Genomic DNA, 26,333 nt, shown 5'->3' with positions numbered 1-26,333 from the left:
AGTTCCTGCCTCCACTACATCGCTTGCCAGACTATTCCACTTCCTAACAACTCTGTGGCTGAAGAAACACTTCCTAACATCCCTTTGACTCATCCGAGTCTTCACCTTCCAATTGTGACCCCTCATTTCTGTGTCCCATCTCTGGAACACCCTGTCTATTCCACGCAGTATTTTGTATATCGTTATCATGTCTCCCCTGACCCTCCTGTCCTCCAGTGTCGTCAGACCGATTTCCCTTAACCTTTCTTCATAGGACATTCCCCTTAGCTCTGGAACCAGCCTTGTTGCAAACTTTTGCACTTTCTCTAATTTCTTGATGTGTTTGGCCAGGTGTGGGCTCCAAACTGGTGCTTCATACTCCAGTATGGGCCTGACGTACACAGTGTATAAAGTCTTGAACGATTCCTTACTGAGGTACCGGAATGCTATTCTCAGGTTTGTCAGGTGCCCATATGCCGCAGCAGTTATTTGGTTAATGTGTGCTTCTGGCGATGTACTCGGTATTATACTCACTCCAAGATCTTTCTCCTTGAGCGAGATTTGCAGTCTTTGGCCTCCTAGCCTATACTCTGTCTGCGGTCTTCTCTGCCCTTCTCCGATCTTCATGACTTTGCATTTGGCAGGGCTAAATTCTAGGAGCCAGTTGCTGGACCATGCATCCAGCCTGTCCAGGTCTCTTTGTAGACTCTGTGTGTGTGTGTGTGTGTGTGTGTGTGTGTGTGTGTGTGTGTGTGTGTGTGTGTGTGTGTGTGTGTGTGTGTGTGTGTGTGTGTGTGTGTGTGTGTGTGTGTGTGTGTGTGTGTGTGTGTACTCGCCTAGTTGAGGTTGCGGGGGTCGAGTCCAAGCTCCTGGCCCCGCCTCTTCACTGATCGCTACTAGGTCACTCTCCCTGAGCCGTGAGCTTTATCATACCTCTGCTTAAAGCTATGTATGGATCCTGCCTCCACTACATCGCTTCCCAAACTATTCCACTTACTGACTACTCTGTGGATGAAGAAATACTTCCTAACATCCCTGTGATTCATCTGTGTCTTCAACTTCCAACTGTGTCCCCTTGTTACTGTGTCCAATCTCTGGAACATCCTGTCTTTGTCCACCTTGTCAATTCCTCTCAGTATTTTGTATGTCGTTATCATGTCCCCCCTATCTCTCCTGTCCTCCAGTGTCGTCAGGTTGATTTCCCTTAACCTCTCCTCGTAGGACATACCTCTTAGCTCTGGGACTAGTCTTGTTGCAAACCTTTGCACTTTCTCTAGTTTCTTCACGTGCTTGGCTAGGTGTGGGTTCCAAACTGGTGCCGCATACTCCAATATGGGCCTAACGTACACGGTGTACAGGGTCCTGAATGATTCCTTATTAATGCTGTTCTGAGGTTTGCTAGGCGCCCATATGCTGCAGCAGTTATTTGGTTGATGTGCGCTTCAGGAGATGTGCCTGGTGTTATACTCACCCCAAGATCTTTTTCCTTGAGTGAGGTTTGTAGTCTCTGACCCCCTAGACTGTACTCCGTCTGCGGCCTTCTTTGCCCTTCCCCAATCTTCATGACTTTGCACTTGGTGGGATTGAACTCCAGGAGCCAATTGCTGGACCAGGTCTGCAGCCTGTCCAGATCCCTTTGTAGTTCTGCCTGGTCTTCGATCGAGTGAATTCTTCTCATCAACTTCACGTCATCTGCAAACAGGGACACCTCAGAGTCTATTCCTTCCGTCATGTCGTTCACAAATACCAGAAACAGCACTGGTCCTAGGACTGACCCCTGCGGGACCCCGCTGGTCACAGGTGCCCACTCTGACACCTCGCCATGTACCATGACTCGCTGCTGTCTTCCTGACAAGTATTCCCTGATCCATTGTAGTGCCTTCCCTGTTATCCCTGCTTGGTCTTCCAGTTTTTGCACCAATCTCTTGTGTGGAACTGTGTCAAACGCCTTCTTGCAGTCCAAGAAAATGCAATCCACCCACCCCTCTCTCTCTTGTCTTACTGCTGTCACCATGTCATAGAACTCCAGTAGGTTTGTGACACAGGATTTCCCGTCCCTGAAACCATGTTGGCTGCGTGTGTGTGTGTGTGTGTGTGTGTGTGCTCACCTATTTGTGGTTGCAGGGGTCGATTCATAGCTCCTGGCCCTGCCTCTTCACTGATTGCTACTAGGTCCTCTCTCTCCCTGCTCCATGAGCTTTATCATATCTCGCCTTAAAACTATGTATGGTTCCCGCCTCCACTACTTCACTTTCTAGGCTATTCCACGGCCTGACTACTCTATGACTGAAGAAATACTTCCTAACATCCCTTTGATTCATCCGAGTCTTCAACTTCCAATTGTGACCTCTTGTTTCTGTGTCCCATCTCTGGAACATCCCGTCTTTGTCCACCTTGTCTATTCCGCGCAGTATTTTATATCTCGTTATCATGTCTCCCCTGACCTTCCTGTCCTCCAGTGTCCTCAGGCCGATTTCCATCAACCTTTCTTCGTAGGACAATCCCCTTCGCTCTGGGACTAGTCTTGTTGCAAACCTTTGCACTTTCTCTAATTTCCTGATGTGCTTGACCAGGTGTGGATTCCAAACTGGTGCTGCACACTCTAGTATGGGCCTGACGTAAATGGTATACAGAGTCTTGAACGATTCCTTACTGAGGTATCGTTCCATAGGGTTGCCAGATGCCTGTATGCTGCAGCAGTTATCTGATTGATGTGCGCCTCAAGAGATATGCTCGGTGTTATACTCACCCCCAGATCTTTTTCCCTTGAGTGAGGTTTGCAGTCTTTGTCCATCTAGACTATATTGTGTCTATGGTCTTCTTTGCCCTTCCCCAATCTTCATGACTTTGCATTTGGCAGGGTTAAACTCAAGGAGCCAGTTGCTGGACCATGCTTGTAGCCTGTCCAGGTCTCTTTGTGCATGCGTGAGAGTGTTAGATAGGAGTGAATGGAGACGAATGGTATTTGGACCTGACGAGCTGTTGGAGTGTGAGCAGGGTAATATTTAGTGAAGGGATTCAGCGAAACCGGTTACTTTTATATAGCCGGACTTGAGTCCTGGAAATGGGAAGTACAATGCCTGCACTTTAAAGAAGGGGTTTGGAATATTGGCAGTTTGGAAGGATATGTTGTGTATCTTTATACGTACAGTGGACCCCCGCCTTACGAACGCATTGCGTTATGTTAAATCCACCATACGAAGCATGTGAAAGCAAAAATTTTGCCTCGCCTCACGATAAAAGACTCGCCTTACGTGATTCGTCCGGGACGTGTCCCATGTGTGGCCTCAGCGCCAGTGTTTACAAGCCAGCCAGTGCGGTCACATCTACGCATAAATTCGGTACATTTCACATTATCCCAGTGTTTTTAGTGCTTGTAACTGCAAAATAAGTCACCATGGACCCCAAGAAAGCTTCTAGTGCCATCCCTGTGGTAAAAAGGTGAGAATTAGTATGGAATTGAAAAAAAGAGATTAAGGAAATGTGTGCAAAGTGGGTTGAACTGCAAACCTTTACGGACGAAAATCACCCTGACACAGTTACTGCGAGCCGTGTTGGCAACCTGTACAATGACAATGTTATGGCCCATTTTAGGAAAGTCTTAAAGGAACGGGAGGTACAGAGCTCTATGGACAGATTTGTCGTGCAACAGAGGTCCAGTGACTCTCAAGCTGGTCCTAGTGGCATTAAAAGAAGAAGGAAAGTAACCCCGGAAAAGGACGTGCTACCTAAAGTCCTAATGGAAGGGGATTCCCCTTCTAAACCATAACTTCCACACTCTCCCCTCCTCCCATCCCATCAATCATCACCAGATCGTCAATAAAGGTAAGTGTCATGTATTCTATTCTTAATAGAGTAGTAATTGTGCATGTCTTCCTCACTTTGTGTGTATTAAAATTAATATTTCATGTAGTAAAAATTTTTTTTTCATACTTTGGGGTGTCAGGAAAGGATTAATTTGATTTCCATTATTTCTTATGGGGAAAATTTATTCGACTAACGATAATTTCGGCTTACGATGAGCTCTCAGGAACGGATTAATATCATAAGGCGGGGGTCCACTGTATATGCTTCTAAACTGTTGTATTCTGAGCACCTCTGCAAAAACAGTGATTATGTGTGAGTGAGGTGAAAGTGTTGATTGATAAAAGTATTTTCTTTTTGGAGATTTTCTTTCTTTTTGGGTCACCCTGCCTCGATGGGAGACGGCCGACTTGGTAATAATTCTCTAAACACATTCAAAAGCAACATTACTAATACAGTACATGAAGGCCCCGCTTATACAACAGGTGAAATAAGGTGAAATACAGCTTTTTTTCACTTTCAAATGCACATACATGTCAGATAACATGTTTGCACTATCATATATTAAGTTAGCAATAGAGCTAGACCTTAACACTGCATACAAAGTACACACAGTACTTAAAGTATTTTTGTTCTTAGATTTTAGCGAGTGGTGAATGCATTTTTTGTAGGAAGTCTGAATAAATGAAGAATGAGTTTAATTGAAAACTACTGCAGTAGCGAAATGCCATGAAGTGAAGTGCTATAAAGCGAGGCCCTCCTGTATGTGGACAGTTTAAAATGGATATTCATGTGCTACACCAAAACTAAGTGCATGTTTTGTAGACCGAACTTACCTGGAAGCCCTGTTTTGTCATGTCCTGCCATACCAACTGGGTAGTAGTTATGGAGAACCTCAGGAACATCCCAGTCCACAACTGTATCAGTACCCCACTCCTTGCGCCACTCCATGCTCTTGAAGTGGAGTATAGTTTATGTTTATACGAAAGTTTTATACATTACTATCAAAAACAAAATACCTCTGCAAATTAATTATTCTAAATATTCTAATTAATTATTCAGCTTAGAAATATAGTATACTATTCAGCTTAGAAATATGGTACATATACTATTCAGCTTAGAAATATGGTACACTAGTTAAAGAAAAGCCATGAAAAATAAGGAGTGCCTTGAAGTGGGCCAAGGGCTCTTGATATGAGGAATTGGCACTTATTTTGTTCCTACATCTTGGATTAAATCAAAATAATCCTCCAGGAAATTTAAGTGACATAAGGGTAAAAAGGTGAGTGGTGCACTGAGGCATCTGTGGAGTGAAAGAACATTACCTATGGAAGCAGATGGGAATGTATGAGAGTATAGCTATACCAACACTGGTATGGGTGTGAAACATGGGTGGTGAGTGTTGCAATAAGGAGAAGCCTGAAAGCAGTGGAGATGTAATGTCTGAGGGCACTGTGAATATAATGCAAAGAATCTGTAGTTTGGAAATTAGGAGTTGCGGGGTTACCAAAGGTATTGTCCAGAGGGCCGAGGAGGGGTTGTTGAGGTGGTTCGGACATTTATAGAAGATGGAATGAAACAGAACGGCTTGGAGTGTATAAATCTGTAGTGGAAGGAAGGCAGGGTAAGGGGTCCTCCTAGGAAAGGTTGGAGGGAGGGGGTAAAGGAGGTTTAGTGTGCAAGGGGCTTGGATTTCCAGCAGGTGTGCATGAGTGTGTTAGATAGGAGTGAGTGGAGATAAATGGTTTTTATAACCTGATATGCTGTTGGAGTGTGAGCAAAGTAACATTTATGAAGGGATTCAGGGAAACTGACAGGCCAGACCTGAGTCCTGGAGGTGGGAAGTACAGTGCCTGCACTCTGAAGGAGGGGTGTTGATGTTGCAGTTTTATAACTGTATCATAAGCATGCCTGTGGCAAGACAGTGATGGAGTGAATGATGATGAAAATGTTTCTTCTTTTCGGGTCACTGCTTTGGTGGGTAATGGCAATTTGTTAATAAAAAAAAAATGTGGCTTTTAATATGGTTTGTATAATTTAACTCATGGGCTCTGCCCTATCCTCTCTTTTCAGAAAATTAGAATGGCTAGTAACTTTTAACATTAAACAAATTTTGGAACATAAAATGCAACCTGTGAGTGACTTGTGGTTTTAAACATAGAATGATTTCTGAGCTGAGAATTGTATATCTATACAAAAAGCAATTTCCATAGCCTGCTTTTAATAAATGCTTTTATTAAGGATTACTTTTTTATAAGACTGTTGAGCTGCTTGTGTGTGCAGACCTTCCTTACAACTGATTGAACAAAGACTAACAACAAAATGTGTTTACCGATCCTACATGCCTTATAGTGCCAAGACCAGCTGCAGTGAGACTTGCAAAGATAAAGTTGGTGTCCTGGTTGGAGGCAGTGTCTGTATGACTATGGTAGGGTGCCTCTCATCATGAGAGGTACACAAGGCCAGATCAACAGGGGGCACTACACTGTAAATGCACCCAGTGCCCTCTAGAAGGTGTATGCCAAGCTACAACATGCCTCCAGACCAGCCTTACAAAACTGATACTGTATTTATTTATAAAACTATTTTTGTGAGTTGTGGTTCATAAGTCGGTTTACATGCGACCAACAGTAACAGCCTGGTTGATCAGGCCCTGATCCACCACGAGGTTTGGTCACAGACCCGGCGCTGGGGCACTGATCCCCGAAACCCTCTCCAGGTATACTCTAGGTACAGACTACTGCTATATTGTATTGAATAATTTTTCAAGATTATTGCTTTTCTAGCAATAATCTTGAGTTCCTTGAAACCTTGAGTCCTGAACTTAATTAATTCCAGAAGGCTGTTTGAGTGCCAATACCGAATGAAACTGTTCCCATAAAGAATAGAGTAAATTAGATTAGTCCGTTTCAGACCCACAAAAATACACTTACAAAAGCACTTACAAAAATACACTTACATAACTGTTCGAGTTGGGAGCTGTTTGAAACTCGAGGTACCACTGAATTATTCATGGGAAAAGTGCTAAAGTTGTGAGGAACATACAGTGACTGAGGGAATGGGAGGCAATTAAATTTGATCCAAGAAAAGGGAGGTCAGGTCCCATTCCTTGGTTCAAGGGACTTTCATGGTATAAAGAAATTTCCCTTGAAGGTTTATATGACCAATACATTATTGAGACATGTTTTTAATGTAGTGACAAATGTTTTTTAAATGGCAATGTGTTTTGTAATGCTCAATGTTTCTTTTTACAGCTTATGATGTAAAACAAAATGTTACTACAATAATACCAATTTTATGAAAAAATTATATTTGTTTATTTCCAGTGCTTACTGTGTTTGTTTTATTTTATTTACAAAGCACTAGAACCTGTTAGTTTTTTGGCACTTTAAATATATTCCATTCTTACCAATATCAAATACTATATACACTCTCAGTAAAAGTATGATACTGTCACAATCACAAAGCAAGTATAACTCTTCAAAGTATTTTTCACTTTCAGCAATTCATGTCCATAATTCATTCCATAACATCAGTCATAAGTGTCAGGAAAAGTGAAATATCACCACTATTTATGCCTAAAGAGATGTTGGATTCTTAGAAAGGTGAGCACCTTGTGGACAGAGTGGCAACCCTCCCAAGGAAGATTATTATTATAATCATGGGGGAGTGCTAAACCCATGGGGATTATACAGCACCTGTGGGGGAGGGGATGGAAGGTATTCAGGCTCAATTCAGAGAACTGGAGCACAGATCCAATTCCCTAGATCAAGAGCCCCTCACCTGTGTCAAGGAACCTCCCTTGAGGTGTCCCAGGGAAGAGGTCCCTACTTCTAGGCACAAAAAAAAAAAAAAAAATCAAAACCCCCATCACCATATGAAGGTCACCCAGAATTGAGGGCAAGTGCTTGTTGTGGAACTGATGCTTTTTACAAAGGCCTTTTTGTTTGGTTATTTCTTTAATGGAAAACTTGTGTGTTTTTGTAATACCTGGAGGTTATTCTGGGGATCAACGCCCCCGCGGCCCGGTCCACGACCAGGAATAAAGTTTCTTGGTAAGATCAATGCTTTTTCATAAAAGTATTTTTATAAGATTAAAGCCTTTTCGTATTAACCCTTTCAGGGTCGAGAGGCCCTCTCCTAAACTTGTTCTCAGGGTCGAAAATTTTTTGGAAAAAAAAAATTATTTTTTCTTATGAAATGATAGAGAATCTTTTCCTGATCATAATGACACCAAAAGCATGAAATTTGATGATAAACTTACAGAATTATGCTCTCGCGAAATTAGCAGTCTCGCCAATGTTTACGCATCGGCGATTCCGCCCACTTTGAGCCCTATTTTTGCCCAATTATTGTGTACTAGTCGACAAAAATCATATTTATTTTGCTAGAACTCCATTTTTTCTATCGAATGAGTACAAAAAACTACCCATTTACCAATTTCAACTATCCAATAAAGTGTTTAGAAATTGGCAATTTTGCCAATTTTACACAAATTTCAGAAGTTGCCAATTTCCAAATAGGGTCCAGAATAAACAAGAAAGACATTCCTGGCACTAAAATAACAAGTTCTCTATTCGTTAATCACATCCCCAGGCCCCTCATATTTCTTTTGCTTTCCACTTTGAATTTTTATACTTACAAAAAATAGAAGATTTACTGTTATGCAGACTACTGCATTAGTGTAGAAATGGTATAAATGATATCAGCGCACTTGTGAAAGAATATTTGACTCACCAGTTGATGTGTATTGGATGCTTGGCATGATTTGTTTACTTTTGAACTTTGGTAAAAATCGAACATTTTTGCTACTTCGAGCTCAATTTCAAAGAACTTTTCATTGCAAAACCAGTCAAAATCATCTCAATTTCTGTAATATGTCTTCCATTCTATAAAATGAGACCAGGAAAACTAGAATACAACCATAAATACCATACAAAAATACAATGCAAAATCGCTGTTTTAATCCAAAAACACGGTCAGTTTTTTTTTTTCTCATTAAGCACTGTGTGCTGCAGGATTTTTCTTATACTGCGCACACTGACCACATAGACCCATTCTTTCATACGTAGGCCTACCAGCTTTCTCTCGCTAGATTTGAAGGCGCTAGAATTTAGGCGTACTAGTACGTCAATAACCCTGGTGCGTAAGTCGTACTAGTACGTCGAAAACACTCATTTGTAAGAAGTTTATTTAAAAAAAGAACGAGTATATTGGGATAGAATGGCATGCAAATGTAATGGCCTTTTTTGTTCAATGTATCAACACATTAAAGAAGTGACTTGAGTGAGAGAAGGCCACACACCATTAATATTAGTCTAAGTGCATTATTTACTTTGAAAGTAAATTTTCATTATAAATATTCTGAACTTGCATTGTAAAAATAATTATACAATTTATAATGTATGGTATGAGTTTGGGAGGACAATTTTTTTTGTAATTCTAGATCCCTCTCCATGATTATTATATTCATCAGATTTAATTCTATAAAGGGTAAAATAACTCCAATTTCTTGGATTCACGAGCCCTTCACAAGCATCAAGGCACTCTCCTTGAAGGTTCCTCTTCCTGAAGCTTGCAATATTTTATCATGGCATGGCTGACATCCTCAACTCGCACACTGAGGGGTCCAGGATCAATCACCGGCATAAGTGAAACATTGGGTATGTTTCCTTACACATGTTGCCCCTGTTCACTAACAGTAAGTAGGTACCTGGGTGTTAGTTGACTGCTGCAAGTTGCATCCTGGGGGACAAGATTAACTTAGGCTGCCTGAAATGCTATACATAACCAGGAGCTTTCTATACAGTATATCAATAATGTCAACTAGGTGTGTATCAGTTGTATCAAGTACTTTGTATAAATAGATTTATTATTACAGGACACTTGCCTACACTAACTTCCATCATCAATTTCACATCTCTATATGAAAATTTTTTCCTTTTATCCTGTTTTAATTTTCTTCTCAAATGTATATCTATACAACATAAGGAATAAGAGATAGTTTTATTTATGTCTGAATTTTAAGATATAACCTAAAATAGATATACATTCTTTAAAATTGTAGTCCAACTACTCACCTTCCTGAGCATGTGTTCTGCCTTATCAATGTTGAAGTTGCGTGCTGAAAAGAGAACAATATTTTTTAACACATAAATTATATTGTAAATGAATACAGATGAACCCAAACTTATGACCACCAACTTATGCCCCCTGCATTTACAACCATTTTTCCATTGTGCCATTGAATAATAATGACTAGACTTACAATGGCATGACTGGCAATGGTTTGTTCAGATCAGCAGTTACCAACCATTTTTGCACCATGCCCCACCTCGACACCTCAAAAAATTTGATGTGCCCCTGATATAAAAAAAATTTTTGTTGAAATATAATACCGAGTAAAAATACAATACAGAAAGATAAGATAGTTTATTTTAGCATGATACAATGCTTGTACAGCAGTAAATGACATTTCAGTGTGCATGTAGAAAGCCCCTTAATTAATATACAGAGCATTTTGAGCAAACTTAAGAATAACTTAAGATTAATAAGGCAATGACAAAATGAGTGGTTTTATACACAGTCTCTTAGGTGATTGTAAATATAAATTTAGGAGCTACAATGAATAAGAGAGAATTGAATATCCTATTAGTACATACAATACTGCTTTTATCAAGTTTAATTGTTTAAAGAATTACAGGTTTGATTATGATTATTTTATTGTAACAATTTTAAATTGCCCCCAAAACATTCAAATTGTTCCCCTGTGGGGCGTACACCTCACACTGGGAATCTTTGATCTAAAACCAACTGCCACTCATAAGTGCAAGGGTCACTCGTATATGGTAAAATTTACATGAATTTATGGCCTAGGGACAGGATTACAAAATGTAATGTACAGTAGACCAATGGATAACAATCTGTTAACGTTTTTGCTCTAACATGGTTGCAAAATTGCTGCATATTTTCAGTGTAAAAACTGTGAAAATCAGTTTACATGATGGAGCACATGTAAGGGATATGTGGCACTCTTCTTCCCTTTCATCCCACAACGAACCTCAGGGCAGGTCCATTGTCTTATGGGGAAGGCCTACATAACGTGCACAATCTTCCTCATCCAGTGTTTTGGTCGTGAGCATCCAATACCACACTTGACCTGTGTTTGTGAATCGACTTTTGATCTTTTCATCATCTCTGGGTAGTAACCATGGCAGCAAGAGGTATGCGAGTGATCCTGGTACTGCAGAGAAGCACAAGTGTGAAAGTCTCGGTGGGTAAAATCACCGATGCATAAATTGCACCCAGACCAATAACTTTGCACCAGCATAATTCTAAAATTTTTTATAAAATTTTATATTATGTAATATGTTATTACCTTCGGAAACAGACACAGAGTACTTTGTAAAAATTTCTTCTTATCCATGTTTTCAGGATTCAGGTCCCCTCCAGGAACTTAACCGCTCTCAATTATGGGATTGCACTGTACAAACTTATTCTATACAATGGTTCCAATAAAAACATAATTATTGTTGGCATACATCAGTGGCAATGGTTTAACCTAGGATCCCCCAACAAATGGATAACTAACAGGTTTTATTCCCTGACAGGGGAAGACATAAGATATGCAGTACATATTTAGGTTGTATTGTACTATTCACAATAAAGTGCTCCCCTCAATGGATGTTCCTTATGCCAATGAGGAGGCTCCTGATACAAGGAACTGAAACCTAACATCCCCTTCCTTGGATCAAACTTGATCGCTTCCCATTCCCGTAAGTACTGTATGACTCCTACAGGTTTAGCACTTACCCATAAATATAATATTAAAGTGTCAAGCATGATTGGGAATTGAGGTTAACACCCAGGTACCTACTTACTGCTAAGTGAACAGAGACAGCAGGTATAGGGAAACATGCTCAATGTTTCCACCTATGCCAGGGACTGAACCATGTACAGTCAGTGTGTGAGGTGAGAGCGTTGCCAACCAAGCCAAGGGACACTGCTTCTATCATAAATTTTTATCATACAATTTACGAGGGTAACTGTTGTCTTTGTCAATTTGATATCAGTGGCCTATGGACCCCTAGTATTCCTTATAACATTATGAAACCAGAAGTCAATCATATCAGAGATATTGTACTGATACTTGTTTTGGTTCAAGTACATAGCTGTGAAGCCTTAGGTACGATAACAATGGTTAACTACTGTTGGGTTTCGATTTGTGACACCCTTTAAGGATCATGCTGGTGAAATGCTTCTGATCTAAAGAACTGGAGCTACCTACTTCCTTGGATCAAACCACAGGTGTTGTATAATAATAATTTGTCACAACAGATGACATTTTATCTTGACTAACACATTTCTAACAAGTCAAAAGTGACAATTTCAACTGGTGATGCATCAAATGAAAAATCCTGTATTAATAAGAAATTATACTTGTGCGATTTTAAAATATTCATATAATGGCTTAATTTTTTTTTTTTTCTTTTTTTTTTTTTTTACAAATAAGCCAGAGACATATTATTCATGAACACATCCCCACTGTGTGGCAATGCAACTGAATTGGTAGCAAACATATTTAATGAGGGTTTAAACTAGATATGAAGAAGTTATTCTTCCTGCACAAGACTGTTCAACAAATCTAAACATTTGAATACTATATCAAAAATGCAAATAGATTTATCACTGCTCTGATTTGGCAACTGTCTGACTTTTTCGGGGGGGTTATCCCACATAATTTACATATACATGTATGCTAAACTATGTATGATAATTGTACTTGTGTGTACCTGTACGTGAATAAACTTACTGTCATGAACCCAGCCCCACAAACTGATTACAAGCAACGGAAAGAAGCCATCTTGACTGACTGTACTGGGTTATCCTAGGTAATTTACATATATAATGTTACTATAGTAAATACATGAATAAAATTACTGTCATGAACCCAGCCCCACAAACTGATTACAATTATTATTATTATTATTATTATCATGGAGGAGCATTAAACTCGTAGGCTTATACAGTGCACGTGGAAGGGGAAGGTAGGCAGGCTCAATTCAGGGAACTGGAGCACAGATCCAATTCCCTGGATCAAGAACCCCTCACCAGCATCAAGGAACCTACCTTGAGGGAAAAATAACACAATAAGTGGTGTGTTACCTAACCCCAAACAAATTATGGCTCTTATTGAAAGAACTGAAAAGTCAATTTCCACATGATACAATGTTTATATAGAAATGGGTGACATTGGATTGTATGCAGAAAGCCCATGACTATGCAGGGAATTTCGGGGGAGCTTAAGCCTAACCTTTCAATTCAAATTCAGTTAAAAATTTATTTCTTTGCGTAGAACACACTGTAGTTTACATGTAGTAAAATATTGTTAATCACAGAGAAAACCACTAACATTCCTGAGCATTCCGGCAGACAGCAATAAATAGGCATTACAGATACGTATTTATGGTTATTAAATGTGTAAACATAAATGATGGCCCTCTACACATGTGCTGTTATGTATGATAATCTATGTAACTGTATTTGTGTATACCTGAACAAACTTACTTGCTTATTGAATATTGTAAGTTACTGTACTTAACACCTTTCTACATCACAGAATAAACTGCTATTTTTTTTGTCAAACATTTCGAAAGATATTTAGCAAAAATAATACCTTTTATTTTAGCTGTAATGCTGTGTTAGGGTCAATCATTGGTGAGGTAATGTACACCATGTATGATAACTGGACTTATGTGTACCTGTGACTAAATAACTTACTTCTGTGAGACAAAGTGCCGGGTGGTTCCTGTCAATGTAAACACAGACAAGACACTAACATTTCTGACCATAACAGTAAATTTGGTTCTGTTACATTATGTTACATTAGGTAATGCTAGGATATTTCTGAATTATATTAGATTAGGTTAATTTCATTAAGTTTTCCAAATTGTGTAACATGAAACTATCTCTATGCCCATAAAAGGCCCTAAGATTTGGAATTCATTGCCTTTAAGTAAGTGGTGGGTGGTTGTGTGTGGCAGTGATGTTGGGTGGTTGTGTGTGGCAGTGATGTTGGGTGGTTGTGTGTGGCAGTGATGTTGGGTGGTTGTGTGTGGCAGTGATGTTGGGTGGTTGTGTGTGGCAGTGATGTTGGGTGGTTGTGTGTGGCAGTGATGTTGGGTGGTTGTGTGTGGCAGTGATGTTGGGTGGTTGTGTGTGGCAGTGATGTTGGGTGGTTGTGTGTGGCAGTGATGTTGGGTGGTTGTGTGTGGCAGTGATGTTGGGTGGTTGTGTGTGGCAGTGATGGTGGGTGGTTGTGTGTGGCAGTGATGTTGGGTGGTTGTGTGTGGCAGTGATGTTGGGTGGTTGTGCGTGGCAGTGATGTTGGGTGGTTGTGTGTGGCAGTGATGTTGGGTGGTTGTATGTGGCAGTGCTGCAGGGAGGGTGGTTGTGTGTGGCACTGTTGCATGGAGGGTGGTTGTATGTGGCAGTGATGTTGGGTGGTTGTGTGTGGCAGTGATGGTGGGTGGTTGTGTGTGGCAGTGATGGTGGGTGGTTGTGTGTGGCAGTGATGTTATTCTTCCTGCTACTTACTTACTTACTTACCTGTAAACTTTGATGGATAACTGTCACACCTTGCCTCATTATGTACTAGAATGCGATAAAATTAATGAATTCAGACACAACTCGCTCTGAAATGCTCAAGAAATGTATACAGTGTTCCTTTTGAGTTCTTCATTCTTTCCGTACCTAAGCAGCTGGAACTTTGCGCTAATATTAAGTAACACAAAGTTTGCTCACCAACTAGCCACTGAAGGAGGTTGTGGTCATGTTGTTGACCAGGAGGAATCACACCAGCCACACGCTCACGGAACTGCGAAGAAATGAACAGCTGTTAGTTTGGTAACTGTAGGTTTAAAATGGGCATTAAAGTTGCAATTTACTCAAAACCCAATCATTAAGAGTACTTTAATTTCTAAACTAAGGATTAAAGGTACATACGCCTCTTGGTGTATTTTACGCCTTTCAAGTGGATGCCGTGACACTAGTGTAAGTTTCATGACTAAAGAAACCCGAACTATTCTCCCCATCGTTGAGTTAAACTCGATCATCTCTCATTCTCATGTGCTGTATGACCTCTACGGGTTTAACAATGTCACATGACTATAATGATCATAATGTATTTACTTTTCAACCCCATGTAGGAGTGAGAGTTTACTGTGGTAGCTGTCAGTTAGTTGCTTGTGTTTACTGATCTTACCATGAATGTGAATCTTGATGCCTGTGACTTAGGTGCATAGTTTTAATGTTCCATGTTGTTCCATCCTTCCCTGGCAAAGTTTTCCACTGTCTGCCTTGTCAGTGCTCCGAATATTTTGTATGGCATTATCATATTACATCTTTTCCTGCATTCTTCCGAAGATAAGAGATGTAACTCGTGTAGTTTTCCTGGTAATTCTAACAAATCCCATACTAGCCTAAAGGCATACTTTTCGACCCTTCGAGAGTTTCACTTTGTTTAGATAAGCCTAGGGATGGTGGGAAACTGGTTCTGTATGTTTAAGTATAGGTCGCACACGTATGAAGATTGACTTGTCCCAGGAAGTAAGTAAGTAAGTAAATTTATTCAGGTATACACAATACAGTTACATAGAATTATCATACATAGCAGCATATGTGTAGAGAACCTAGGATAACCCAAAAAAGTCAGAGAGTGACTTATTTCCATTGGGGTCCTTTTACCTTATTATTATAATATAAAGGTTATAATATTTTCTTATTATTCTATAATGAAGATAACATCTTATTATCATACTAAAAAGACTATCTACTACACGAGGGTCATTAAGACTATCTACAATACGAGGGTCATTAAGACTATCTACTACCCGAGGGTCATTACGACTATCTACAATACGAGGGTCATTACTAGGGATAAGGTAAAATTTACATGTATTTTAGCTAAAAAATAGAAAATCATTCCCCTCCCTTTCTGTTGCTTTATTCATCAGACACTTTTTGGCAGTCTTCTTGAACTGGTCCAACATTATTATTATTATAATCAAGGGGGAAGCACTAAACCCGTAGGATTATACAGCGCCTATGGGGGGATGGAAGGCATTCAGGCTTAATTCAGGGAACTGGAGCACAGATCCAATTCCCTAGATCAAGAGCCCCTCACCAGCGTCAAGGAGCCTTCCTTGAGGGGACTTGTCCCAACAAAGCCAAACAGTATGACTTATTTTCCACTGACATTCTTCCTTAAGATGGAAACTACAATAGAAGACTCAGACTAGCTCATATTTATTGCAAGGTTAACAAGGACAGGATATGTATGGAAACTTGCCTGTACCTCACTGAATTCTTTGGAGATGACATGTTTTTAATTTCAGAATGGAATGCTTAATTAAAGACGTTGATCCTGGGGGTGAGAGACGTAAACCCATGTATTCCACACGGCACAATAACCTGAGCTGCGACCTTGATGACCCTGCCAAGTTTTGTGTTCTTGCCCAGACGCAGAGCGTGAGGCCCGCCAACACACACACACACACACTCTACCAAGTGGAAAGTTATGAAGATTGGGGAAGGGCAAAGAAGACTGGGAACAGTACAGGCTAGGAGGGCCAAAGACTGCAATCCTAAGTCAAGGAAAAGGATCTCGGGGTGAGTATAATACCGAGCACACCTCTTGAGCATATCTGTTGCAGCATATGGGCGGCTGGCAAACCTAAGATCTGCGTTTCGACATCTAAGTAAGGATTCATTCAAGACACTGTACACTGTGTACGTCAGGCCCATACTGGACTACGCAACACCAGTATGGAACCCACACCTGGCTAGGCATGTCAGGAAACTAGAGACAATGCAAAGATTTGCGGCGAGACTAGTCTCGGAGCTAAGGGGCATGTCCTACGAGGAGAGGTTAAGAGAACTCGACCTGACGACACTGGAGGACAGGAGGGACAGGGAGGGGGACATGATAACGACATATAAAATACTGAGAGGAGTCGACAAGGTGAACAGAGACAGAATGTTCCAGTGATGGGATACAGCAACAAGGGGTCACAGTTAGAAGTTGAAGACTCAGATGAGTCACAGGGATGTTAGGAAGTATTTCTTCAGCCACAGAGTTGTCAGGAAGTGGAATAGTTTGGAAAGTGAAGTAGTGAAGGCAGGTACCATATACAGGTTTAAGAAGAGGTATGATAAAGCTCATGGAGCAGGGAGAGAGTGGGCCTAGTGGCGACCAGTGAAGAGGCGGGGCCAGGAGCTATGAATCGACCCCTGCAACCACAATTAGGTGAGTCCAATAGGTGAGCGCACACACGGCCAGGAGCTGTGAATTGAGCCCTGCAATCACATATAGGTGGGTACACACACACGGTAAATAATGTCTCACAAACCTACTACTGTACAGGGTAGCAAGTGAGACAGGAGAGAGGGATGGGTGATTTATTTTCTTGGACTGTAGTAATTCTTTTGAGGTAACACTGGTGAATTAGTTGATGAATTAGCTAAGCAAGCATTACATAAAGAGAATGTTCAGCATAATTTTTTTTCAAACAGAAACTTACGAAATATTGTCAGAAAAAAGTAACAAACGAGCTTAAAAAAAAAATACAGTTGGAACTAGCATTTCATTATAATGAAATGTGTGAAGATAAATATATCTCTAGAGTAACAAGGTCAGTAGATTGCAGAATGTTGCTGCTGCTAGACTAAGGCTAGGCTATAAATATCTGTGGCAGTACGGTTTGTATGGAGATGTCAACTGCATAAAATACAATGTGTGGAGAGAGACAGGGCCATACACTGCAGCATTATATCTCAGTGTGCAAAAATACAACCTTTTAGAGATACCTTCACGCAAACTTTACAGGATATCTGAAATCCTGAGGTCGTATCCACAAACCAGGGTGCGGGTGGGACTTGAAGTAAGGGAAGTAAGTCCTAAAACTCAGGCCAGTGTGTTAACCACTTGGCCAGCTGACTCTAATAAGATTAATCTAACTAGGTATATGTCTGTAGGTATATGTCTGTATACCATACGGAGGTTAGCATGGGCCTCACTGTGACCACAAATGCATTTCTTGTTTTATAGACGAATCCGACACTAGCATGGCTGTGGCGTACTCTACCTCAAGTTCCTCCAAACCGACCATCATGATTTCACATTTTGCATCGACTACATGCATGACCGGTGTTTTATAGAGGAACTGCAAGCCAATTATAATGTTTTCAGTAGTAATACGATATCATATTTTTTGAGACTGTATTCCACAGTGTATTATACCTAGAGAGGGTTTTGGGGGTCAATGCCCCCCGCGGCCCGGTCTGTGACCAGGCCTCGTGGTGGATCAGGGCCTGTTCAACCAGGCTGTTACTGCTGGCTGCACGCAAACCGACGTACGAACCACGGCCCGGCTGTGTTTGGTTCTTTCCAGAGAAATAATAATGCTCACTGGGGTTTGACAGACCTATTGTGACCTCTGTGATCCTTTTTTATTTTTTGCACTTCAGTTCACAGAATGAGCCTCGGGTGTACAATAAACTAGCTACTCAGGCGACACAACTAAACTCTTGGACTGTTTACCTGGAGTTTACCTGGAGAGAGTTCCGGGGGTCAACGCCCCCGCGGCCCGGTCTGTGACCAGGCCTCCTGGTGGATCAGAGCCTGATCAACCAGGCTGTTACTGCTGGCTGCACGCAAACCAACGTACGAGCCACAGCCCGGCTGGTCAGGAACCGACTTTAGGTGCTTGTCCAGTGCCAGCTTGAAGACTGCCAGGGGTCTGTTGGTAATCCCCCTTATGTATGCTGGGAGGCAGTTGAACAGTCTTGGGCCCCTGACACTTATTGTATGGTCTCTTAACGTGCTAGTGACACCCCTGCTTTTCATTGGGGGATGTTGCATCGTCTGCCAAGTCTTTTGCTTTCGTAGTGAGTAATTTTCGTGTGCAAGTTCGGTACTAGTCCCTCTAGGATTTTCCAGGTGTATATAATCATGTATCTCTCCCTCCTGCGTTCCAGGGAAAACAGGTTTAGGAACCTAAAGCGCTCCCAGTAATTGAGGTGTTTTATCTCCGTTATGCGCGCCGTGAAGGTTCTCTGTACATTTTCTAGGTCAGCAATTTTACCTGCCTTGAAAGGTGCTGTTAGTGTGCAGCAATATTCCAGCCTAGATAGAACAAGTGACCTGAAGAGTGTCATCATGGGCTTGGCCTCCCTAGTTTTGAAGGTTCTCATTATGCATCCTGTCATTTTTCTAGCAGATGCGATTGATACAATGTTATGGTCCTTGAAGGTGAGATCCTCCGACATGATCACTCCCAGGTCTTTGACGTTGGTGTTTCGCTCTATTTTGTGGCCAGAATTTGTTTTGTACTCTGATGAAGTTTTAATTTCCTCGTGTTTACCATATCTGAGTAATTGAAATTTCTCATCATTGAACTTCATATTGTTTTCTGCAGCCCACTGAAAGATTTGGTTGATGTCCGCCTGGAGCCTTGCAGTGTCTGCAATGGAAGACACTGTCATGCAGATTCGGGTGTCATCTGCAAAGGAAGACACGGTGCTGTGACTGACATCCTTGTCTATGTCAGATATGAGGATGAGGAACAAGATGGGAGCGAGTACTGTGCCTTGTGGAACAGAGCTTTTCACCGTGCCTGCCTCGGACTTTACTCTGTTGACTACTACTCTCTGTGTTCTGTTAGTGAGGAAATTATAGATCCATCGACCGACTTTTCCTGTTATTCCTTTAGCACGCATTTTGTGCGCTATTACGCCATGGTCACACTTGTCGAAGGCTTTTGCAAAGTCTGTATATATTACATCTGCATTCTTTTTGTCTTCTAGTGCATCTAGGACCTTGTCGTAGTGATCCAATAGTTGGGACAGACAGGAGCGACCTGTTCTAAACCCATGTTGCCCTGGGTTGTGTAACTGATGGGTTTCTAGATGGGTGGTGATCTTGCTTCTTAGGACCCTTTCAAAGATTTTTATGATATGGGATGTTAGTGCTATCGGTCTGTAGTTCTTTGCTGTTGCTTTACTGCCCCCTTTGTGGAGTGGGGCTATGTCTGTTGTTTTCAGTAACTGTGGGACGACCCCCGTGTCCATGCTCCCTCTCCATAGGATGGTAAAGGCTCGTGATAGGGGCTTCTTGCAGTTCTTGATGAACACGGAGTTCCATGAGTCTGGCCCTGGGGCAGAGTGCATGGGCATGTCATTCATCGCCTGTTCGAAGTCATTTGGCGTCAGGATAACATCGGATAGGCTTGTGTTAACCAAATTCTGTGGCTCTCCCATAACAAAGTCATTTTGATCTTCGACTCTCAGTCTGGTTAGCGGCTTGCTAAAAACTGAGTCATATTGGGACTTGAGTAGCTCACTCATTTCCTTGCTGTCATCTGTGTAGGACCCATCTTGTTTAAGTAGGGGCCCAATACTGGACGTTGTTCTCGACTTTGATTTGGCATAGAAGAAATACTTTGGGGTTCTTTCGATTTCATTTATGGCTTTTAGTTCTTCCCGCGATTCCTGACTCCTATAAGATTCCTTTAGCTTAAGTTCGATGCTTGCTATTTCTCTGACCAGTGTCTCCCTACGCATTTTAGATATATTGACCTCTTTTAGCCGCTCTGTTATTCTTTTCCGTCGCCTGTAAAGGGAGCGCCTGTCTCTTTCAATTTTACATCTACTCCTCCTTTTTCTTAGAGGAATAAGCCTTGTGCATACATCGAGTGCCACTGTAGGAAGACTTTTAACACTGTACCAAAGAGACTGGTACAAAAGCTAGAGGAGCAGTCAGGATTAACAAGAAAAACACTATAACGGATTAAGGCATACCTGACAGGAAGAAAACAACGATGGTCCATGAAGAGGTGTCAGAATGGGCGAAAGTGACGAGTGAGGTTCCACAAGGATCAGTACTAGGGCATGGTGCTATTTCTTGTATACGTGAATGACATGACGGAAGGGATAGAGTCGGAGGTATTAATGTTCACAGATAAATTGAAACTAATGAGGAGAATACAAGCAGACGTACGTCTGGAGAAGTTACAAATGAACTCGCGCAGGCTGCAGGTCTGGTATGACAAATGGCTCCTGGAATTTAAACCCCAGTAAGTGTAAAATTATTAAGTTTGGGGAAGGGCAAAGAAGACCGCAGACGGAATACAGGCTCAGGAGGTGAGTTTTATACCGAGCATATCACCTGAGGCGCATATCAACCAATTAACTGCCGTAGCAAATGCACGTTTGGGCAAACTAACAACACTGTTTCGCCATCTAAGTAAGGAGTTATTCACGACACTGTACACCGTGTACTTCAGTCCCATACTAGAGTACGCAGCATCAGTATGGAACACACACCTGGTCAAGCATGTCAAGAAATTGGAGAAAGAGTAAAGGTTTACAACAAAGCTAGTCCCGGAGCTAAGGGGTAAGTCCTATGAGGACAAGCTAAGGGTACTCAACCTGATGACACTGGAGGACAGGTCTAGGCGAGGGGGTTATGATAACAACGTACAAAATTCTAAAAGGAAGTGAGAGGGTGAATAGGGACAGATTGTTTGAGAGATGGAACACAGGAACACCAGGGCATAACCCAGATGAGATGAGTCACAGGGATGTTAGAAAGTATTTCCTCAGCCTTAGAATACTCTGGAAGTGGAACGAATCGGAGAGTGATGTGGTAGAGGCAGGATCCATACATTGCTCTAAGAAGAGGTACGATAAGCCTATCAAAATCAGGAGCGAGCCTAGTAGTGACCAGCAAAAAGGCAGAAGCGGAGACGGGAGCTGTAATTCGACCCCTGCAACTACACATAGGTGAAGAAAGACAAACACACACAAACACACAGAAGCCAGAAGAGCTCATTTGTGTAGAGCTAAGTTACTGGTTATGGGCGATTTCAACCACAGGGAGGTTGACTGGGAAAACCTTGGGCCACATGGGGGTCCTGAAAGATGGAGAGCCAAGATGATGGATGTGGAACTGGAAAACCTCATGTATCAACACGTTAGGGACACTACCAGTGAGAGAGGGGAGGATGAACTAGTAAGACTGGACCTCGTGTTCACCCTGAGCAGCTTGGACATTGAGAACATCACATATGAAAGGCCCCTTGGAGACAGTGATCACATAGTTCTGAGCTTTGAATACATAGTAGAGTTACAAGTGGAGAGGGTAACAGAAGTAGAATGGGAAAAACCAAACTACAAAAGAGGGGACTACACAGGTATGAGGAACTTCCTGCAGGTTCAGTGGGAAAGAAAATTGGTAGGAAAGTTAGTATACGAAATATGGACTACGTAACAACAAAGTGCAAGGAGGCAGAGGAAAGGTTTGTTCCCAAGGGTAACAGAAATAATGGGAAGACCAGAACGAGCCTTTGGTTTACCCGAAGGTGTAGGGAGGCAAAAACTAAATGCACTAAAGAATGAAAAAAGTACGGAAGGCAATAGACTCAGGAAAATAAAGAGATTAGTCGAAGAGCCAGAAACGAGAATGCACAGATAAGGAGGGAGGCCCAGCGACAGTACGAAAATAACATAGCATCGAAATTCAAGTCTGACCCGAAACTGCTGTATAGCCACATCAGGAAGAAGACAACAGTCAAGGACCAGGTAATCAGGCTGAGGAAAGAAGGTGGGGAGCTCACAAGAAACGACCAAGAAGTATGTGAGGAGCTCAACGCGAGATTTAAGGGAGTATTTAATGTGGAGACAGAAAGGACTCTGGGAAGATAGAACAGAGGGCTACACCAACAAGGGATATACCAATAAGTGTTGGATGAAATTCACACAGCCGAGGAGGCCTAAGTGACCTTGATACCTCAAAGGCGGTGGGACAGGACATCTCTCCATGGGTCCTTAGAGAGGGAGCAGAGACGTTGTGTGTGCCACTAACCACAATTTTCAACACAACCCTCGAAACTGGACAACTACCTGAGGTATGGAAGATGGCAAATGTAGTCCCCATTTTTCAGAAAGGAGACGGAAACGAGGCACTAAACTATAGACCAGTGTCACTGACGTGTATAGTATGCAAAGTCATGGAGAAGATTATCAGGAGGAGAGTGGTGGAGCACCTGGAACGGAACAAGATTATAAACAACAACCAGCATGGATTCATGGAAGGCAAATCCTGTGCCACAAACCTACTGGAGTTTTACGACATGGTAACAGAGGTAAGACACGAGAGAGAGGAGTGGGTTGATTGCATTTTCTTAGAATGCAAGAAGACCTTCGACGAGGTTCCTCGCAAGAGATTAGTGCGGAAGCTAGAGGATCAGGCGCATATAACAGGAAGGGCACTGCAATGGATCAGAAAATACCTGACAGGGAGGTAACAACGAGTCATGGCCCGTGATGAGGTATCACAGTGGGAGCCTGTGACGAGCAGGGTCCCACAGGGGTCAGTCCTAGGACCAGTGCTATTTTTGGTATATGTGTGAATGACATGATGGAAGGGATAGACTCAGAAGTGTCCCTGCTCGCAGATGATGTGAAGTTAATGAGGAGAATTAAATCAGATGAGGATCAGGCAGGACTTCAAAAGGACCTGGACAGGCTGGACACCTGGTCCAGCAACTGGCTTCTGAAATTTAACCCCGTCAAATGCTAAGTCATGAAGATCGGGGAAGGGCAAAGAAGATCGCAGACGGATTATTATTATTATTATTATTATAATCAAGGGGGAAGCGCTAAACCCGGAGGATTATACAGCGCCTGGGGGGGGGGGATGTGGAAGGCATTCAGGCTTAATTCGGGGAACTGGAGCACAGATCCAATTCCCTAAATCAAGAGCCCCTCACCAACATCAAGGAACCTTCCTTGAGGGGACCGCAGACGGAGTATAGGCTAGGTGGCCAAAGACTGCAAACCTCGCTCAAGGAGAAAGATCTTTGGGTGAGTATAACACCGAGCACGTCTCCCGAAGCACACATCAACCAGATAACTGCTGCAGCATATGGGCGCCTGGCAAACCTGAAAATAGCGTTCCGATACCTCAGTAAGGAATCGTTCAAGACTCTGTACACCGTGTACGTCAGGCCCATACTGGAGTATGCAGCACCAGTTTGGAGCCCACACCTGGTCAAGCACGTCAAGAAATTAGAGAGAGTGCAAAGGTTTGCAACAAGTCTAGTTCCAGAGCTAAGGGGAATATCCCATAAAGAAAGGTTAAGGGAAATCGGCCTGACGACGCTGGAGGACAGGAGGGTTAGGGGAAACAAGATAACGACATACAAAACACTGCGAGGAATGGATAAGGTGAACAGAGATTAAAGGAACCGATCTTGACGACCTTGGCAGAGAAAAATGACAGGGGATACATAAGTTACAATGTGCAAGATAAAAATCAGACGGTTTCACATAACAAATAATAACATACAGATGCGAGGCACAAGAACGAGGGGGCATAGATGGAAGCCAGAAAGACACGAGCCACAGGGATGTTATGAAATACTTCTTCAGTCTCAGGATGGTAAATAAGCTGATTAAGCTAGATGAACTGGTGGAGACGCTTCAAGAATAAATACGATAGGGCCTGAAAGATCAGGATAATATAATACCGGAGACTGTAGTTTAGTCAAGAGCCGAGACTACACCTGCAAATACAACTCGGTGAGTACACATACACATTACCATACATTCAACTTCATTAACAACAGACCAGTATTTCTAACCAACATAATATGAAAGGTGCTTTCTCAAAGCATGTTAGATCGATCTACGAACACACAGCACCAGTGTTGAGCTCTCATCTAAAATAACATAAAAAAAACAAAAGGTTTAGAGATTCACCAACAGCCTGGTACGGGAGCTGAAAACTTAAGTTACGAACAGAGATAGAAAAAACTGGACCTCATTAAGCCGGAAAAAAAAAACATTATTAGAGAATATATGATCACTACATGCAAGCCGCTCCGAGGAATAGACAGTGATAAAGACTCAACTATAGAATAAGCCAGGTCGAGGGGTACATGAATGAAAAATAAAAATATTTAGACAATATTACAATAATAAAATAGGATGGACTGGTGAACAAGTACTCGTAAGACATGAACCTAAACAGCTGTACATTAATGGTATACAATACCGACAAGATGAAAATTAGACACATGTGTAACATCTGGGTATCTTTATTGCAGTGGCTTTATCAATAAAAATTCAAGGACATAACTGGAAGACAGTAAACTATATACAGAAGATGAGGTTCAGAAGACATCTACACAGCCTTCTTCAATACTATTATAACTACTACTACTACTATTGCTACTACTACTACTACTACTACTACTACTACTACTACTACTACTACTACTACTACTAACCCGTCCCTGACCTACTTCCACTGGGGAATCCCGCTTCCCAGTGACAATGTCTTTGTCTGGAACACGTCCCTTACAACCTTTTGCCAGTATACAAGCGCCAGCCTTCTTGCCTGTGCTAAGATAAAATATTTATAAATATGACCATAATTTTTAAAGAGGTGGACCGGTAAGCCAGCGGAAGGCCTCAGTCACATGACCAAAAACTCCAGCTGCGGGTCATCACATGATCAAGACCCACGTCAGGAAACACTTGGTCTGCCTCCTGACGAACCTTACCTAACTTAACCTTGCCTGTGCTCCAGTTTCTTCACGACTACGATGCTCTTCACACCAACTCCAAGGCTGAGGCACTGATTACCTCATCTATGCATATAAGTAGTTCTACTGTCTTCCAGTTATGTCCTTGAATTTGTATTGATAAAGCCAGATGTTGCACATGTGTCTAATTTTCAACCTAAACAGCTTCAAAAACAAATATATATAAAAACATGACATAAGAAAAACAGCGTTTGTTGACAATAAGCGAAACATTATTTTAGCCAATGTAAGGAAGCTGGAACACCACGTCAATGTAAGGAAGCTGGAACACCACGTCAATGTAAGGAAGCTGGAACACTGCGTCAATATAAGGAAGCTGGAACACCACGTCAATGTAAGGAAGCTGGAACACCGCGTCAATGTAAGGAAGCTGGAACACCACGTCAATGTAAGGAAGCTGGAACACCGCGTCAATGTAAGGAAGCTGGAACACCACGTCAATGATGTTAAGCAGGAACATCATGCAAGTCAATAATGTTACGAGCATCGCGTTAGTTAATAATGTTAAGTAGCGGGAAATCACGTTAGTCAACAATATAACAGGCGGGAACATCACGTCAGTCAATAATGTTTAGAAGCAGGAACCTCATATAAATCAAGAATGCAAGAGACGGGAACATCACGTCAGTTAACAATGTTTAACAGGCTAGTCAAAGAGCAGATGCTCAAAATTCGCGGAATTCAACTAGGTCATGACAATTAGGTACTTACAAACACAATATACGCAGTTCACTTTCCCTGGGCCAACGCTAAACTAGACCAAGACAACAGTTGCTGGGAGGCTCAAACCAATTCCGATAATTATTTCTGGCCCGGCGTTATCATACTGGCTGTCTGGCACACATATGTTCAATTTCTGATTAATAACATTTAATAGAGTGA

General features: G+C 41.8%; 1 protein-coding gene and 1 long non-coding RNA gene across 3 annotated transcripts in view; both read right to left on the bottom strand.

Annotated features, from left to right (window-relative positions):
* LOC128690299 (SEC14-like protein 2) overlaps positions 1–26,333 on the bottom strand; it is a 187,909-nt gene that overhangs the window by 68,531 nt on the left and 93,045 nt on the right. Inside the window, exons 2-4 of one of the 2 annotated variants that reach the window (XM_070090481.1) lie at positions 14,536–14,659; positions 9,864–9,907; positions 4,620–4,737 (exon numbers count right to left, since the gene is read on the bottom strand). In XM_070090481.1, coding sequence (XP_069946582.1) covers positions 4,620–4,737; positions 9,864–9,907; positions 14,536–14,659 — 286 coding nt within the window. The remainder of the gene's footprint in view (positions 1–4,619; positions 4,738–9,863; positions 9,908–14,535; positions 14,660–26,333) is intronic. The other variant, XM_070090482.1, reaches the window with a different exon arrangement.
* On the bottom strand, positions 10,201–14,529 carry LOC128690302 (uncharacterized). The gene is made up of 2 exons (XR_008407271.2): positions 14,392–14,529; positions 10,201–11,026 (listed from the first exon to the last, which is right to left on the bottom strand). It is a non-coding gene; the product is annotated as an uncharacterized lncRNA (long non-coding RNA).

This window comes from Cherax quadricarinatus, chromosome 32, assembly GCF_038502225.1.
Source record: "Cherax quadricarinatus isolate ZL_2023a chromosome 32, ASM3850222v1, whole genome shotgun sequence".
Classification (NCBI taxonomy): Eukaryota; Metazoa; Arthropoda; class Malacostraca; order Decapoda; family Parastacidae; genus Cherax; species Cherax quadricarinatus.
The sequence above is the reverse complement of the archived record's forward strand: the minus strand, read 5'-3'. Positions and strand labels throughout refer to the sequence as shown.